This window comes from Ascaphus truei, chromosome 6 (genome assembly GCF_040206685.1).
Source record: "Ascaphus truei isolate aAscTru1 chromosome 6, aAscTru1.hap1, whole genome shotgun sequence".
Classification (NCBI taxonomy): Eukaryota; Metazoa; Chordata; class Amphibia; order Anura; family Ascaphidae; genus Ascaphus; species Ascaphus truei.
This window is the reverse complement of record NC_134488.1, coordinates 48,088,170-48,107,132: the sequence shown is the minus strand read 5'-3', so window position 1 is coordinate 48,107,132 and position 18,963 is coordinate 48,088,170. Positions and strand designations below refer to the sequence as shown.

The 18,963-nt window shown below is 48.2% G+C and overlaps 1 protein-coding gene across 19 annotated transcripts in view; it reads right to left on the bottom strand.

Annotated features, from left to right (window-relative positions):
* The window catches only part of PHLDB1 (pleckstrin homology like domain family B member 1), a 128,572-nt gene that overhangs the window by 62,003 nt on the left and 47,606 nt on the right, over positions 1–18,963 (bottom strand). For 18 of the 19 annotated variants that reach the window (XM_075604170.1, XM_075604176.1, XM_075604179.1 and 15 more), the window contains 3 exons: positions 9,823–9,945; positions 8,073–9,139; positions 282–560 (listed from right to left, as the gene is read on the bottom strand). In XM_075604170.1, the coding sequence (XP_075460285.1) occupies positions 282–560; positions 8,073–9,139; positions 9,823–9,945 (1,469 nt within the window). Of the gene's footprint in view, positions 1–281; positions 561–8,072; positions 9,140–9,822; positions 9,946–17,730; positions 17,856–18,963 lie in introns of those variants that run through there. The other variant, XM_075604187.1, reaches the window with a different exon arrangement.

The following is an 18,963-nucleotide window of genomic DNA, read 5'->3' as shown; positions in this document are numbered from 1 at the left end:
TTCTCTCTCCCCATGCTGAGATACTCTCTTCCTTTCTCCCCCCATGCTGGGGTACTCTCTCTCTCCATGCTGGGGTACTCTCTCTCTCCCCATGCTGGGGTACTCTCTCGCCCCATGCTGGGGTACTCTCTCCCTCTCTCCCCTCATGCAGAGGTATTCTCTCTCCCCATGCTGAGGTACTCTCTTCCTTTCTCCCCCCATGCTGGGGTATTCTCTTCCTCTCTCCCCTCATGCTGGGTACTCCCCCCCCCCCATGCTGGGGTACTCTCCCCCCTTCTCACCTCATGCTGGGTACTCTCTGTGCTGCTGTTCTCCTCTCTCTGTGTCTCCTCCTCGCTCTGCTCTCCCCGCGCTCTCATCCTGCCCCCCGCACTTTCCAGGGTAGGGCTCCTGGCACTCCCCCAGGACGGTCTGCGGGTGCTGAGGGTCACGGGTCCCCCGTCTGAGCCCCCCAGTGAGGGAAATCCCCTCTGCTCCTCCAGGCGGGGGGGTGAGGCGGTCTCGTCTGTCTTGCTGTATTCTGCACACAGGTTCAGGATGGTCTCTAACCTCTGCCGCTCCTGCAGGGGACAGACGGGGGGCTGAGTACGGCCTCGCCACAAATATATGTGTGTTTGTGTGTGTGTGTGTGTGTGTGTGTATCTGTATCTGTTTGTGTGTCTGTGTCTGTGTGCGTGTCTGTCTGTGTGTGTGTCGGTATCTGTGTGTCTGTGTGTGTGTGTTTGTGTGTCGGTATCTGTTTGTGTGTCTGTGTGTGTCTGTGTGCGTGTGTGTGCGTGTGTGTCGGTGTCTGTGTGTCTGTCTTTGTGTGTGTGTGTCGGTATCTGTGTGTCTGTGTGTGTTTGTGTGTGTCTGTGTGTGTTTGTGTGTGACTGTGTGTATCTACAAAGCACAAAAGATTGATGCCTCTGGCGTGTGGACAGGATAAATATGATGCAGTACATAGAAAAAGAGAGCGCGGTGTAACTGCGCGTATATTCCAACACGCTGTGGGAGGAGCTTACAAAATTACTGGGCAGATGGTACCACACACAGACTCACACACACATAGACACACACACAGACACACACAGACACACAGAGAGAGACACACACACACACACACAGAGACGAAGACTCACAGACACACACTCATACAGACACACGCACAGGAGCACACACACCGACGGGTACGCACACTCACACAGACAAGAGGCACTCACACACTCACACAGACAAACATACACACTCACGCAGACAGACAAGGGCACACAAACCGACAGACGCACACACAGACAAACAGGGGCACACACACACTCTCACGCGGACAGACAGGGGCACACACACACAAACGGACGCACACAGACGCGCACACACACACAACTCACAGAAACACACACTCACACCGCCAGGCGCACACACACAGATGTACACACACCGACAGGGGCACACACTCACGCTCACAGACACGCACACACTCACAGACAGGGGCACACACACACACTCACACCAACAGGGGCACACACACGGACGTACACACAAACAGAGGCACGCACACACTCACGCAGACAGACAGGGACACACACACACACAAACACCGACAGGCGCACACACACACACAAAAACACACAGACGCACACACACACAGACAAACGGGCACACACACTCACAGAGACACATACACCAACAGGCGCACACACACACACACACACACACAGACGCACACACTCACTCACCAACAGGGGCATACACACACAGGGGCACACACACACCCACAGAGACGCACACACACACAGACAGGGGCACACACACTCAGAGACAAGCACACACCCGCACCCAGACAGTGACGCACACACTCACACAGACAGACAGTGGCACACACACACAGACAGACAGGGACACACACACACTCAAAGAGACGCACACTCACACACACCGATAAGGGCACAGACATACCGGCTGACAAGGGCACAGACACCCACCAACAAAGGCACACACACACACTCACGCAGACAGACAAGGGCACACACACACTTACAGAGCACACAGAACCACACACACACGCATAGATGCACACACGCACACACACACACACACACAGAAGCACACACGCATACACAGCACACACGAAGCACACACACACACACAGAAGCACACACACACACACACACACAGAAGCACACACACACACACAGAAGCACACTCACATACACACGAAGCACACACACATAGAAGCACACACACTCACCATGCCCCGGGCTACAGATTGTGTTCTGTGTTACGTACGCTCACCCCTCCCACACTCACACCCCTCACGTACACACCGGCCGCCGAGTCTTATCAGCACACCTGCCAGTATTGTGTATAGAGCAGCAGGGCCCGCGGCACAAACCTCTCCTGCACCCCGGGGGTTACAGCCTCATAAAAAATTGCATGCCACAGGTGATTCAAAGTGAAAGCACATGGCCAGGTAACGCCTTCTGCACACTTTCTATACAATTAAAACCAGAGACAGAACATTCATAATAACCTGTGCATTACCAGGAAGAATGATTCATAATAAATCTGTCAAAATGAGTTGCATAGTTCTAAGTCTGATTGAAGCTCTTATTAACCTGTATAATACCAGGAAAAGCACTCTGTATTAGATTTGGCACAATCAAACTGTCTGCAAGTTCCCCTGAGAGTGGAAGGTGCAATAGAGTGAGCTTTTAACCATTTAAAAGTTACAGGTTATTAAGAATCTATTTTAGTGTTAGGACCCTTGAGATGTGGTCTGCCTTGGAGGGGCTCAAGTGCTTGCAACACTTTGGCCAAAGAGTTAAACTAAAAGACCATTTTATTCAAAAGATATATATATATATATATACTGAGTTAAGTTATGGTGAGTAAAAAAAGTGACAAAAACCCTCCACAGCAAAGCAAATATGCAAATGTAAATACAACTGTATGCTCATCTGCATGTCTTAGGCAGGTCTGCAACCCCACCTTTCCCCATTATCACCCAGCATACAGCACTTCCACTGCAGCAAGGGATTCTGGGGAATGACATGCAAATGAGCACACAGTGCCACTTTTTGCTTCAAAAACCATTTTTAACATGGTTCCCTAAGTGGCTTGGGTGCTTTTAAACATTCCATTGAGGATTTAGATTTTTAGATCATTTATGAAATGATCTAAAAATCAAAATCCTCAATGGAATGTTTAAAAGCATTTGAACTCAGAATGATAAGACTCTTTGACATCAAAACCAAAGGACTTAATGTGGACATGGGTTTTCTCACACCCTACCAAAATTGTCTGTAATTATCCTGCTTGCCTCCACTCTTATCCACACTTTCTCTCCCCCCCCCCCCCCCCAGCATCCCTTCCCCTCCCCACCTTTCTTTGACACTGTCCCCTGGCTTCAAACACTTAACACCCTACCTTATCTACAGTAAACATCTGTTGTTTTTTTTTTTCCCCTCTCTCAATGCTTTAGCCATTGAATCCTTTGTATATCAGTATTGCTTGACCTGAAGAAGAGAGGAGAACGCTCGAAAGCTTGTCCTATGACAGAAATTGTTAGTCCAATAAAAAAGGTATCACCTAATACTGAAGAACTCATTTATTCTGCACTATATATATATATATATATATATATATATATATATATATATATATTTAGGCACTGTACTGTGTATTAGGCCTCGGCCATGTTCCCTGCTGGCGTGCTGAGGCGCGCTGAGGCGCAGGGAAAGCGGGTGCTTTCCCTGGCCTTGCGGTTGCTTACCGCACACGCTGTCAGCAGCTGTCAGGGGGCGGGCGCATCACTGGCCGGGGGCGGGCGCATCACTGGCCGGGGGCGAGCGCGTCACTGGCCGGGGGCGGGCCAGTGACGTCACGGAGCTGGTTTGCCCTCATTGGGCGAACCGCTCACGTGAACGGCCTGTCGCGCCGACAAGGGGTGGGAATTTAAAATTCCCCTAAGACCTGCGCTTCCGCAAGCGCGCGGAAGCGCAGGTGAGCCCCTACTAAAGCCGCTCTAACTGCTGCTGTAGGGGCTCAGTGCTGAGCGGGAGAGCGCGTCAGCACGCTTCCGCCAGCAAGCGCCAAACATGGCCAAGGCCTTAGTGTCTTTGGATGTGCACTGAGCTCTGTCTGTGTTTCATGTTCTGTCTCTGGTTTTAAATATATATTGCCATGCTCAGTAGCACTCCTCTGTGACACTTATACGCATATATATATATTGTGGTTATTTTGGGGGTTCAGTATGAGCTTATAGGGGTCCTGTATGTTTCGCTTTCTATACAAACAAGGCGTTACGTGGTTGAATGCTTCGCCTTTATTATAGGGCGCATAACCCCTTCACTGCCACAGGGGCCTGCAACACATTGCAAAGCAATAGCTTGTACATCGCTGGACAGAGAACCCACACAGGTGGCCATCTTTACCGGTCCCCATATAAATATACGTATCATTTATAGCCCATATATGTTTCCTTATATAGCACTGTGTATGTAGCGCTGTACATATTTTGCAGGCCCAACAAGTGCCTGCCCTGAAGAGCTTGCAATCTAATGTGGCTGCCCTGAGAGCTTGCAATCTAATGTGGCTGCCCTGAAGAGCTTGCAATCTAATGTGGCTGCCCTGAAGAGCTTGCAATCTAATGCGGCTGCCCTGAGAGCTTGCAATCTAATGCGGCTGCCCTGAGAGCTTGCAATCTAATGCGGCTGCCCTGAGAGCTTGCAATCTAATGCGGCTGCCCTGAGAGCTTGCAATCTAATGTGGCTGCCCTGAGAGCTTGCAATCTAATGCGGCTGCCCTGAGAGCTTGCAATCTAATGTGGCTGCCCTGAGAGCTTGCAATCTAATGCGGCTGCCCTGAGAGCTTGCAATCTAATGCGGCTGCCCTGAGAGCTTGCAATCTAATGTGGCTGCCCTGAGAGCTGATATTGGTATTCAAACCGGGTCCCCTGCTTCAAAGTATCAAAAGATCGGGATTGGATAGTAACAGTGTGTGTGTGTATATATGTGTGTGTATGTGTGTATGTATATATGTGTGTGTGTGCGTGAGTGGTGTAATGATGTGAGGATGAGGTTCGGATAGTGACAGTGTGTGTATATGTGTGTGTATGTGTGTATATGTGTGTATATGTGTGTGTATGTGTGTATATGTGTGTGTATGTAGGTATGTAGTGTGTGTGTGTGTGTGTGTGCGTGAGTGGTGTGATGATGAGAGGATGAGGTTTGGATAGTGACAGTGTGTGTGCATGTGTGTGCACATGTGTGTGCGTGTATATGTGTGTGTGTGTGTGTGTGTGTGTGTGTGTGTATGTAGTGATGGTGAGAGGATGATGTTCGGATAGTGACACTGCATGTGTGTGTGTGTGTGTGGTGATGGTGAGAGGATGAGGTTCGGATAGTGACACTGTGTGTGTGTGCGTGCATGTGTGTGGTGTGATGGTGAGAGGATGAGGTTCGGATAGTGACAGTGTGTGTGTATATATGTGTGTGTGTGTATATGTAGTGATGGTGAGAGGATGATGTTCGGATAATGACACTGCGTGCGTGTGTGTGTGTGTGTGGGTGATGGTGAGAGGATGAGGTTCGGATAGTGACACTGTGTGTGTGTGCGTGCATGTGTGTGGTGATGGTGAGAGAATGCGGTTCGGATAGTGACACTGTCTGTGTATGTGTGTATGAGGTTCAGATAGTGACACTGTGTGTGTATGTGTGTATGAGGTTCAGATAGTGACACTGTGTGTATGTGTGTATGAGGTTCAGATAGTGACACTGTGTGTGTATGTGTGTATGAGGTTCAGAAAGTGACACTGTGTGTGTATGTGTGTATGAAGTTCAGATAGTGACACTGTGTGTATGTGTGTATGAGGTTCAGATAGTGACACTGTGTGTGTGTGTGTGTGTGTGTGGTGTGTGTGTGTGTGTGTGGTGTGTGTGGTGTGTGTGGTGTGTGTGGTGTGGTGTGGTGTGGTGTGGTGTGTGTGGTGTGTGTGGTGTGTGTGTGTGTGTGTGTATGAGGTTCAGATAGTGACACTGTCTCTCCTGTCCTCACTACCCAGCCTCAGCCATCTCCTGCTCTCTCAGCCTCTCCCCACTCACCAGCCTCTCTATCTCCTGCTCTCTCAGCCTCTCCATCTCCTGCTCTCTCAGCCTCTCCATCTCCTGCTCTCTCAGCCTCACTCCCATCTCCTGCCTCTCTCAGCCTCTCCATCTCCTGCTCTCTCAGCCTCTCCATCTCCTGCTCTCTCAGCCTCTCCATCTCCTGCTCTCTCAGCTTCTCCATCTCCTGCTCTCTCAGCCTCTCCATCTCCTGCTCTCTCAGCCTCTCCATCTCCTGCTCTCTCAGCCTCTCCATCTCCTGCTCTCTCAGCCTCTCCATCTCCTGCTCTCTCAGCTCCTGCTCCCCACTCACCAGCCTCTCCATCGCCTGCTCTCTCAGCCTCTCCACCTCCTGCTCTCTCAGCCTCTCCATCTCCTGCTCTCTCAGCCTCTCCATCTCCTGCTCTCTCAGCCTCTCCATCTCCTGCTCTCAGCCTCTCCCCACTCACCAGCCTCTCCATCTCTTGCTCTCTCAGCCTCTCTCCCACTCATCAGCCTCTTCATCTCCTGCTCTCTCAGCCTCTCCTCACTCACCAGCCTCTCCATCTCCTGCTCTCTCCGCCTCTCTCCCACTCACCAGCCTCTCCATCTCCTGCTCTCTCAGCCTCTCCCCACTCACCAGCCTCTCCATCTCCTGCTCTCTCAGCCTCTCCTCACTCACCAGCCTCTCCATCTCCTGCTCTCTCAGCCTCTCCATCTTCTGCTCTCTCAGCCTCTCCTCACTCACCAGCGTCTTCATCTCCTGCTCTCTCAGCCTCTCCCACTCACCAGCCTCTCCATCTCCTGCTCTCTCAGCCTCTCCTCACTCACCAGCCTCTCCATCTCCTGCTCTCTCAGCCTCTCCATATCCTGCTCTCTCAGCCTCTCCTCACTCACAGCCTCTCCATCGCCTGCTCTCTCAGCCTCTCCATATCCTGCTCTCTGAGCCTCTCCTCACTCTCAGCCTCTCCATCTCCTGCTCTCTCAGTCTCTCCCCACTCACCAGCCTCTCCATCTCCTGCTCTCTCACACTCTCTCCCACTCACCACCCTCTCCATCTCCTGCTCTCTCAGCCTCTCCCCACTTACCAGCCTCTTCATCTCCTTCTCTCTCAGCCTCTCCATCTCCTGCTCTCTCAGCCTCTCCCCACTCACCAGCTTCTCCATCTCCTGCTCTCTAAGCCTCTCCCCACTCACCAGCCTCTCCATCTCCTGCTCTCTCAACCTCTCCATCTCCTGCTCTCTCAGCCTCTCTTCCACTCACCAGCTCTCCATCTCCTGCTCTCTCCCACCACCAGCCTCTCCATCTCCTGCTCTCTCAGCCTCTCTCCCACTCACCAGCCTCTCCATCTCCTGCTCTCTCAGCCTCTCTCCCACTCACCAGCCTCTCCATCTCCTGCTCTTTCAGCCTCTCCCCAGCCTCTCCATCTCCTGCTCTCTAGCTTCTCCCCACTCACCAGCCTCTCCATCTCCTGCTCTCTCCCACTCACCAGCCTCTCCATCTCCTGCTCTCTCAGCCTCTCTCCCACTCACCAGCCTCTCCATCTCCTGCTCTCTCAGCCTCTCCTCACTCCCCAGCCTCTCCATCTCTGGCTCTCTCAGCTTCTCCATCTCCTGCTCTCTCAGCCTCTCTCCCACTTACCAGCCTCTCCATCTGCTGCTCTCTCCCACTCACCAGCCTCTCCATCTCCTGCTCTCAGCCTCTACCCACTCACCAACCTCTCCATCTCTTGCTCTCTCAGCCTCTCCATCTCCTGCTCTCTCAGCCTCTCTCCCACTCACCAGCCTCTCCATCTCCTGCTCTCTCAGCCTCTCCTGCTCTCTCAGCCTCTCCCCACTCACCAGCCTCTCCATCTCCTGCTCTCTCAGCCTCTCTCCCACTCACCAGCCTCTCCATCTCCTGCTCTCTCAGCCTCTCTCCCACTCACCAGCCTCTCCATCTCCTGCTCTCTCAGCCTCTCTCCCACTCACCAGCCTCTCCATCTCCTGCTCTCTCAGCCTCTCTCCCACTCACCAGCCTCTCCATCTCCTGCTCTCTCAGCCTCTCCTCTCGCTGCCTCCTGTGATAATCCAGCAGCTCGTCCTGATTGTCGCTGATTTCACTGATGCTGTTCTTGCGTTCCCGTGAGCCGGGCCCTCTCCTCTGCGCCCCCGGGCTCTGCGAGGGGGATCCCAGAGACCCCATGCTGTATGCCGGAGTCAGCCGGCGGGTGGGCTCCTGGAAAGCAGAGGGAGACGGGCTCCGCTCCCTCACCTGCCTGGCAGCGGGGGTGTCTTCGGAGGCGGCCGACCCGGAGCTTCCCAACCTGCGGCGGGCGGTGCCGCGGGGACTTTCGGGCACCCGGGCGGGGCTGTCCGGGGCGGGTTTGGGGGAGTTGGGCATCCCTCTGCGTGGCAGGGAGGGGCTGAGTGGGGGCAGCTCCCTCATGCTCTCCAGATTTCTGCGTCCCTGCCGGGGGCTCTCTGGGGGCAAATTCCGGGCCACGCTCACCACCTGCCTGTAAGGACTGGCGGGGCGATCGGTGAGGGGGTGGGCGGGGTGGTGGAACTTGCTGCTCATGAGGGGGCTGCTGGGCACACTGAGACCCCCCAACCTGGTGCCCATCCCGGGGCTAGGGGGGCTGAGGAGGGTCCCCCCTCCTCCTGCACTGCGGGCAGAGCGCAGATCCAGGCTGCTCCCTCCGTAGGTGGGCACGGGGCGTGGCAGGGAGTGGCTGAAGCTGGAGGTTCGAAGAGGCACAACTGGAGGGGCAGTGGGGGTAACTGCCTCCTGCCCCGGGGAAGGGCTGGTGAGGCTGCCGCTGCCCGGAGAGGAGAGGGGAGAGAGGAAAGCGTTGTCATAACCGGAGCTGGACGAGGGGGGACTAGTCGGGGGGGACAGCATGAAGCGCCGGTTCCCTCCGTTGGAAAGGGAGGAGTGGGGGGCCTGGGACAGCTTCCTGCTCACTGGTGGGGGTCCCTCTAGGACCAGCGAGTCCATGATGTCCTGCAGGTTCTTCTCGATGGAGCTCACCAGTAAGGAGTGGGAGGGCAGGGGGCACAAATAGCCATCATGGGTACCATTCCGCAAGGAGGGCGAGTCTGCACGGGGAGGAGGAGGGAGAGTGAGAGAGTGGGACGAAGGGGAGAATGGGGGAAAATGGGGAATGATGGGAAGATCATGGGGGACGATGGGGAAAATGGGGAACGATGGGAAGATCATGAGGGACAATGGGGAAAATGGGGAACGATGGGAAGATCATGGGGGACGATGGGGAAAATGGGGAACGATGGGAAGATCATGGGGGACGATGGGAAGATCATGGGTGACGATGGGAAAAATGGGGAACGATGAGAAGATCATGGGGACGATGTGGAAAATGGGGAACGATGGGAAGATCATGGGGGACGACGGGGAAAATGGGGAACAATGAGAAGATCATGGGGGACGATGGGGAAAATGGGGAACGATGGGAAGATCATGGGGGGCGATGGGGAAAATGGGGAACGATGGGAAGATCATGGGGAAAATGGGGAACGATGGGAAGATCATGGGGGACGATGGAGAAAATGGGGAACGATGGGAAGATCATCATGGGGGACAGTGGGGAAAATGGGGAACGATGGGAAGATCATGGGGGACGATGAGGAAAATGGGGAACGATGGGAAGATCATGAGGGACGATAGGGAAAATGGAGAACGATGGGAACATCATGGGGGACAGTGGGGAAAATGGGGAACGATGGGAAGATCATGAGGAACGATGGGGAAAATGGGGACTCACCTGCAGAGTAGGAGGTGGGTGCTGGGCTTCTCCCGGACGCCGGAATCATGGTTTTCATCCAGTGAGCCTCGGCCGGGTGATTGAACCTCAGGAAGGTGGACTGACCCAGGCAGATCATACATCCTGCAGTAGGGGGAGAGAGAGGGCAACCGTCAGAACTAGGAGAGAAGCGGTGCTGGTCTTGGAAGTGGGAGGGCCCCAGTGTGAGATCCTGAGGAGCGTGAATAGGTGAATTAAAGGTTATCTGTAGATTTTATCCCCTGCCCCTCTCTGTATCCCCATCCCCTGCCCCTCTCTGTCTCCTCATCCCCCTCTGTCTCCTCACCCCCCCCCTCTGTCTCCTCATCCCCCCCCCTCTGTGTCTCCTCCCCCTCCCCTCTCTGTCTCCTCCCCCTCCTCCCTCTCTGTCTCCTCCCCCTCTCTGTCTCCTCCCCCCCCCGTCTCCTCATCCCCCCCTCTGTCTCCTCAACCCCCCTTCTGTCTCCTCATCCCCCCCTCTGTCTCCTCATCCCCCCCTTTGTCTCCTCATCCCCCCCCTCTGTCTCCTCATCCCCCCCTGTCTCCTCATCCCCCCCCTCTGTCTCCTCATCCCCCCCCTCTGTCTCCTCATCCCCCCCCTCTGTCTCCTCATCCCCCCCCTCTGTCTCCTCATCCCCCCCTCTGTCTCCTCATCCCCCCCCTCTGTCTCCTCGCCCCCCCTCTGTCTCCTCACCCCCTCTCTGTCTCCTCACCCCTCCCCTCTGTCTCCTCACCCCTCCATCTCCTCATTCCCCCCCCCTCTGTCTCCTCATCCCCCCCTCTGTCTCCTCACCCCCCCTCTGTCTCCTCACCCCCCCTCTGTCTCCTCACCCCCCCTCTGTCTCCTCACCCCCTCTCTGTCTCCTCACCCCTCCCCTCTGTCTCCTCACCCCTCCCCTCTGTCTCCTCACCCCTCCATCTCCTCATTCCCCCCCCTCTGTCTCCTCATTCCCCCCCCCCCTCTGTCTCCTCCTCCCCCCCCCTCTGTCTCCTCATCCCCCCTCTCTATTTCGGGCAGGTTTTATTCCCGGTGGGGGGAGGGGTGCAGTTACAGAATTCCAGGGATAGCTCTGCGCAGACACACACACACACACCGACTCATACACACACGGTATCTGTGTGTGTTTGTCCGTCACACGCACTGATTGACACACAGACACACACTGATACATACACACACTAACTCACAGCTGTATAATAACACAGATATAAAATAATAACATGCAGAGCGATATAATAACACAAAGATAGTTAATATATTAGCACGCAGAAATCTGATATAACATGCAGAGATCTAATATAATAACATGCAGAAAGATCTAATATAATAACACGCAGATATAATATAACACGCAGAAAGATATAATATAATAACACGCAGATATAATATAACATGCAGATATAATATAACACGCAGAAAGATATAATATAATAACACGCAGATATAATATAACACGCAGAAAGATATAATATAATAACACGCAGATATAATATAACACGCAGAAAGATATAATATAATAACACGCAGATATAATATAACCCGCAGAAAGATATAATATAATAACACGCAGATATAATATAACACGCAGAAAGATATAATATAATAACCGCAGAAAGATATAATAACCGCAGAAAGATATAATATAATAACACGCAGATATAATATAACACGCAGAAAGATATAATATAATAACACGCAGATATAATATAACACGCAGAAAGATATAATATAATAACACGCAGATATAATATAACACGCAGAAAGATATAATATAATAACACGCAGATATAATATAACACGCAGATATAATATAACACGCAGAAAGATATAATATAATAACACACAGATATAATATAACACTCAGAAAGATATAATATAATAACACGCAGATATAATATAACACGCAGAAAGATATAATATAATAACACGCAGATATAATATAACATGCAGATATAATATAACACGCAGAAAGATATAATATAATAACACGCAGATATAATATAACACGCAGAAAGATATAATATAATAACACGCAGATATAATATAACACGCAGAAAGATATAATATAATAACACGCAGATATAATATAACACTCAGAAAGATATAATATAATAACACGCAGATATAATATAACACGCAGAAAGATATAATATAATAACACGCAGATATAATATAACACGCAGATATAATATAACATGCAGATATAATATAACACGCAGAAAGATATAATATAATAACACGCAGATATAATATAACACGCAGAAAGATATAATATAATAACACGCAGATATAATATAACACGCAGATATAATATAACACGCAGAAAGATATAATATAATAACACGCAGATATAATATAACACGCAGATATAATATAACACGCAGAAAGATATAATATAATAACACGCAGATATAATATAACACGCAGAAAGATATAATATAATATTGGCTAAAGCTGGTAAATTCCGGGCATTAGTGAAATCCCTGCTCTCTGATTGGTTAAAATTCCGAGCATTATCCAATCAGTAATAACCTGGAATTTTTGGCAGCTTGCAAAATCTTTCAGCCAATCAGCTTTCAGTTCTCAGTCACAAAAAGTGACATTTGCTCAGACAGGGGAGGTGATTGGACAGAAGGCACCAGAAAGGCACTGACTCCTCCCCCTCCCTGCCTACAGAGAGCTCCGCACAGGAGAGTGAGGGGAAAGGTTTGTGTGTCTGTGTGTGTGTGTTTTGTGTGTGTAAAGGGGGTCAGAAAAGTGTTTTATTAGTGTGCATGTCTTCTGTTGGTGTGTGTTTTGTGGGTGTAGAGCGGGTAGCAGAGTCTTGTTGGTGTGTTTCTGCTGTGTGTGTGTTTTGTTCTTGTAGAGGGGGAGCTGCAGTATGTGTCTTCAGTGTGTGTTTTGTGGGTGGAGGAGGGGTGCAGTGTTTTGTTGGTGTGTGTCTGCAGTGTGTTGGTTTACAGGGGGCTGCAGTGGGTGTAGAGGGGGGCTGCTGGTGTGTGTTTTGTGGGTGGAGGAGGGGTGCAGAGTGTTTTGTGTTTGTGTATCTTCAGTGTGTGTTTTGTGGATGTAGAGCTGGCAGTCTGTTGGTTTGTTTGTGTCTGCAGTGTGTGTTTTGTGGGTGTATATGGGGGGGCGCAGAGTGTTTTGTGTGTGTGTCTCAGTGTGTGGGTTTACATGGGGGCTGCTGGTGTTTGTTTTGTTGCTGTGTGTGTCTGCAGTGTGTTTTGTGGGTGTAGAGGGGGGCTGCAGAGTGTGTGTGTGTGTGTCAGTGGGTGTAGATGGTGGAGGAGGGCTGCAGAGTGTGTTTTGGTGTGTGTGTGTGTGTCTGTGTTTTGTGTGTTTGTGGGTGTAGAGTGGGTGCTGTTGTGGGTGGAGCAGGGCTGCAGTGTGTTTTGTGGGTGTAGAGGAGGGGGGCTGCACAATGTGTAGGGGGACTGTAGAGTGTGTGTATATATAGAGGGGGGTTGCAGAGTGTATGTGTATAGAGGGGGCTGTGTGTAGGTACAATTTCCTTTTAATAAACTTGCAGTAAAAGCATGAGAATGTAGACAATCATGCTGATAAAAATCAATATGACTACAAAAATGTATCTTATGAAAAATGTAAAAAAAAAAAAAAAAAAAAGCTTACATTTAGCCTATAATAGTAATAATCCCCTCGGAACAGGGCATTACTGGCCAATAATGCCCTGGCTGGGTTAAAGTCCCCCGGCTTCGCCTCAGGCCTTCAACTCCAGTTTCGAGGGGATTATTACTTAAATAACACGCAGAAATATATAATATAATAACCGCAGATATAATATAATAACACGCAGAAAGATATAAAATAAAAACACGCAGAAATATATAATAGCACGCAGAGCGATATAACTCACAGAGATATAATATAATAACAGGCAGAGCTATAATATAACACGCAGAGAGTTATAATAACACGCAGAGAGATAATAACACGCAGAGAGATATGATAACACAGAGATATAATAACACGCAGAGAGATATAACACGCAGAGATATAATAACAGACAGAGAGATATAATAACACGCAGAGAGATATAATAACACGCAGAGAGATATAATAACACGCAGAGAGATATAATAACACGCAGAGAGATATAATAACACGCAGAGAGATATAATAACACGCAGAGAGATATAATAACACGCAGAGAGATATAATAACACGCAGGGAGATATAATAACACGCAGGGAGATATAATAACGCGCAGAGATATAATAACACACAGAGAGATATAATAAAATGCAGAGATATAATAACACGCAGAGCGATATAATAACACACAGAGAGATATAATAACGCGCAGAGATATATAATAACACGCAGAGATATATAATAACACACAGAGATATAATAACACGCAGAGATATAATAATACGCAGAGATATAATAACACGCAGAGAGATATAATAACGCGCAGAGATATATAATAACACGCAGAGAGATATAATAATGAGCAGAGATATATAATAACGCGCAGAGATATAATAACACGCAGAGAGATATAACAACATGCAGAGATATAATAACACGCAAAGAGATATAATAACACGCAGAGAGATATAATAACGCGCAGAGAGATATAATAACATGCAGAGATATAGTAACACGCAAAGAGATATAATAACACGCAGAGAGATATAATAACATGCAGAGATATAATAACACGCAGAGAGATATAATAACACGCAGAGATATAATAACACGCAGAGAGATATAATAACACGCAGAGATATAATAACACGCAGAGATATAATAACACGCAGAGAGATATAATAACACGCAGAGATACAATAACACGCAGAGATATAATAACACGCAGAGAGATATAATAGCGCGCAGAGAGATATAATAACATGCAGAGACATAATAACACGCAGAGAGATATAATAACGCGCAGAGAGATATTATAACACACAGAGAGATATAATAACACGCAGAGATATAATAACACGCAGAGAGATATAATAACACGCAGAGATATAATAACACGCAGAGATATAATAACACGCAGAGAGATATAATAACACGCAGAGATATAATAACACGCAGAGATATAATAACACGCAGAGAGATATAATAACACGCAGAGAGATATAATAACATGCAGAGATATAATAACACGCAAAGATATAATAACACGCAGAGCGATATAATAACACGCAGAGATATAATAACACGCAGAGAGATATAATAACATGCAGAGATATAGTAACACGCAAAGAGATATAATCTCTCAAACTCTCAAACTCGCCACCAGTCCAAGTTCTTTCTAAACTAAAGTGGCCTCAAATTTTAATCTGGTCTGTAACTGTTACATACACCTATAATATATATGATCTCTAACTGTGCGTGCAATATCTTTATTCATAATGTATACCATGCTCACTTATGTAACTGTGTGTTTGTAACCATGTATTATTTGTCATCATAACTGTGCCGAGGTCATACGTGAGAATGAGAGGTAACTCTCAATGTGTTTCTTCCTAGTAACACATGTTATAACTAAATAAATAAGGGAGAGAGATATAATAACAATATGATAAATAGATAATATGGGGCAATTGGAGGAGTTATAGGGAGCGGTTATATGGGGTAATAGGAGGAGTTATAGGGAGGGGTTATATGGGGTAATAGGAGGAGTTATAGGGAGGGGTTATATGGGGTAATAGGAGGAGTTATAGGGAGCGGTTATATGGGGTAATAGGAGGAGTTATAGGGAGCGGTTATATGGGGTAATAGGAGGAGTTATAGGGTGTGGGTATATGGGGTTATAGGGAGCGGTTATATGGGGTAATAGGGAGCGGTTATATGGGGTAATAGGAGGAGTTATAGGGTGTGGGTATATGGGGTTATAGGGAGCGGTTATATGGGGTAATAGGGAGCGGTTATATGGGACAATCACTACAGATGCCTGCGGAATATGTGCACAAGGCCAGTCACTTGAGATAGAGCTTTGTACAGCTCGAAACGTTGTGTGTGCCTAGAATAAATTTCTCTTCTACAAATCCGTAGTACCCTGGATCCTTCACTTTGTTCACAAGGCAAACAAGACACGCAAAAACACAATATTACTCTGACAATCTCCACCAGAATACATCAAATCAAGCCAACTTCTGGAAAGCTATCAAAAATATATTCCAGCCTCCTAACCATCAACAACCAAGTAATATCACTAAGGGGGATATTACTCTGACAAACCCCACTGACATTGCAAATGCATTCAATGATTACTTTGTGGGGTGTGCCACTAACTTATTAGCGAAACGCAGCACAAACCCCAAACCTGAATCTCATCCTGGGAGTACCCCTACAGTCCCACACCCTCCCAACACTGCCCACAATTTTCAATTTGGCCCAGTATCTGAAGAGGAGATTAGACAAGCGCTCCTCAAACTAAAACTAAGCAGGCAATGTGGTCCTGACTTACTACAATCTAGGTTCCTACGACTTGGTGCCCCAGCCATTGCCAAACCAAATGCGTCCATAGTCAACTCTATCCTGTCTGCTGGCCATATCTTCAAAAGTGGGAACGAAAATACTGTCTCAAACTACAGGCCAATCTCTCTTCTCCCAATACTATTCAAAGTCATGGGAAAATGTGTCCACTCCCAACTAAGCGATTACTATACCAAGACAAATTTCCCTAGCCAATTCCAATCTGGCTTTCTTCCCAAACCTACGAGCAAAGGAATGGAAGCAGGCACACGGTCTTTCTAAAGGTGCAGTTTATTGTGCCACCAAAGATGGCACAATAAACTGCACCTTTAGAAAGACCGTGTGCCTGCTTCCATTCCTTTGCTCGAGTACTTCTGGGATGTCTGGACCTCCCTGGATACAGCGCACCGGCAGATAAGTACCCCCCTCCAGCACCTACCAGCGGTGTGCATGTGCTTCTACATATTTCTACATATTTCTTCCCAAACACTCCACGGTAACTACCCTGCTAAAAGTTTGCAATGAGACCCAGTATGGAATGGAACGGGGACAACTCACTGGTGCAGTATTCCTAGATTTTGCAAAGGCTTTTGACACAGTTGATCATGCTATCCTGCTTTACAAACTCCAGAGCTCTGGAATAGGGAAGCATGCTTTAAACTGGTTTCAGTCCTACCTATCAGGTAGATCCCAACATGTGTCCATCTCAGGCTCTAACTCCAACCCCCTGGATATCACCTGTGGTGTCCCGCAAGGCTCTGTTCTGGGGCCCCTACTCTTCTCAGTCTTCAACAATGATCTTCCCACCGCTTGTAAGGAAGCCTCAATACACATGTATGCAGATGACACAATCCTATATGCACACAGCCATAGTCTCTCCGACCTTCAACACATATTTTAGTCTGACTTTTTGAGACTCGAAACCTGGATTTCCCAAAACAAACTGTTTTTAAACACTGACAAGACTGTAACAATGGTATTTGGGACCAAGACTACATTTTTAAAGCTTCCAGTGACTGAGCTCCAGATCAGAACCAGCGCTAACACCACCCTAACCCCTGTCACTAGTTTTAAATCCTGGGCATATGGTTTGACTCCCACTTAACATTTGGGTTGCACATTGATACCCTGACATCCAAACCTATGCCAAACTAGGGGTGCTTTACAGGAACAAATCCTCCCTAACATAGAAAAAAACCGTGTACAAGCTCCAGGAGGTCTAGCAAAAGTGCCTTTAAAGCAGTAGTATATAATATAATAAAGGGAGTTGACACCGGAAAATAAGGATTAAAGGGCTATGCAGTAACAGAATGATTGCGGATTACTGGGGGTGACAAGAGGGGAACACAGTGGAGACAGGTAGTTGTGATATGCAATCACTAGGTCCCCCTAGCCCCGGCTATGCCTGGTGTGGAGTACCCTCTACTTACAATGAAACACCGCTTTGATCCCCCTCCTTCCAGCTGCTGCCCTGACGCTGCTAGAGGCGTCTCCCTTAGGCATCCGGTGGTGAAACAGATCCTCTCAAACGGTAACAGAAAAAGGTAAGGATTGAATATCCAACCGCTCCATAACAAAAAATATAGGCACTCACCAGCAAAAAGGGGTTAAAAATCAACTTTAATGAACTACATAAAAAACAAAAAAACAAACAGTACTGACTACTCTCCCACGCGTTTCACGCCCACTGTGGCGCTTTCTCTGAGAAACTAAGGCTGTCTCACATTCTAATCTGGTCTGTAACTGTTACATACGCCTATAATATATATTTTCTTTAACTGTGCACGTAATGTCTTGTATATAATGTATACCCTGCTCATTTATGTAACTGTATTTGTAACCATGTATTATGTCTTAACTCTGTGCCCAGGACATACGTGAAAACGAGAGGTAACTCTCAATGTATTACTTCCTGGTAACACATTTTATAAATAAATAAAAAATAAATAAATAGGAGGAGTTATAGAGAGCGGTAATATGGTGTAATAGGAGGAGTTATAGGGAGCGGGTATATGGGGTAATAGGAGTTATAGGGAGCAGTTATATGGGGTAATAGGAAGAGTTATAGGGAGCAGTTATATGGGGCAATAGGAGGAGTTATAGGGAGAGGTTATATGGGGTAATAGGAGTTATAGGGAGAGGTTATATGGGTAATAGGGGTAGTTATAGGGAGCGGTTATATGGGGGAATAGGAGGAGTTATAGGGAGCGGGTGTATGGGGTAATAGGAGGAGTTATAGGAGCGGGTGTATGGGGTAATAGGAGGAGTTATAGGGAGCGGGTGTATGGGGTAATAGGAGGAGTTATAGGGAGGGGTTATATGGGGTAATAGGAGGAGTTATAGTTAGCAGTTATATGGGGTAATAGGAAGAGTTATAGGGAGCAGTTATATGGGGCAATAGGAGGAGTTATATGAAGCGGTTGTATGGGGGAATAGGAGGAGTTATAGGGAGAGGTTATATGGGGTAATAGGAGTTATAGGGGGTCATATGGGGTAATAGGGGTAGTTATAGGGAGCGGTTATATGGAGGAATAGGAGGAGTTATAGGGAGGGGGTATATGGGGTAATAGGAGGAGTTATAGGGAGCGGGGGTATATGGGGTAATAGGAGGAGTTATAGGGAGCGGGTGTATGGGTAATAGGAGGAGTTATAGGGGAGCAGGT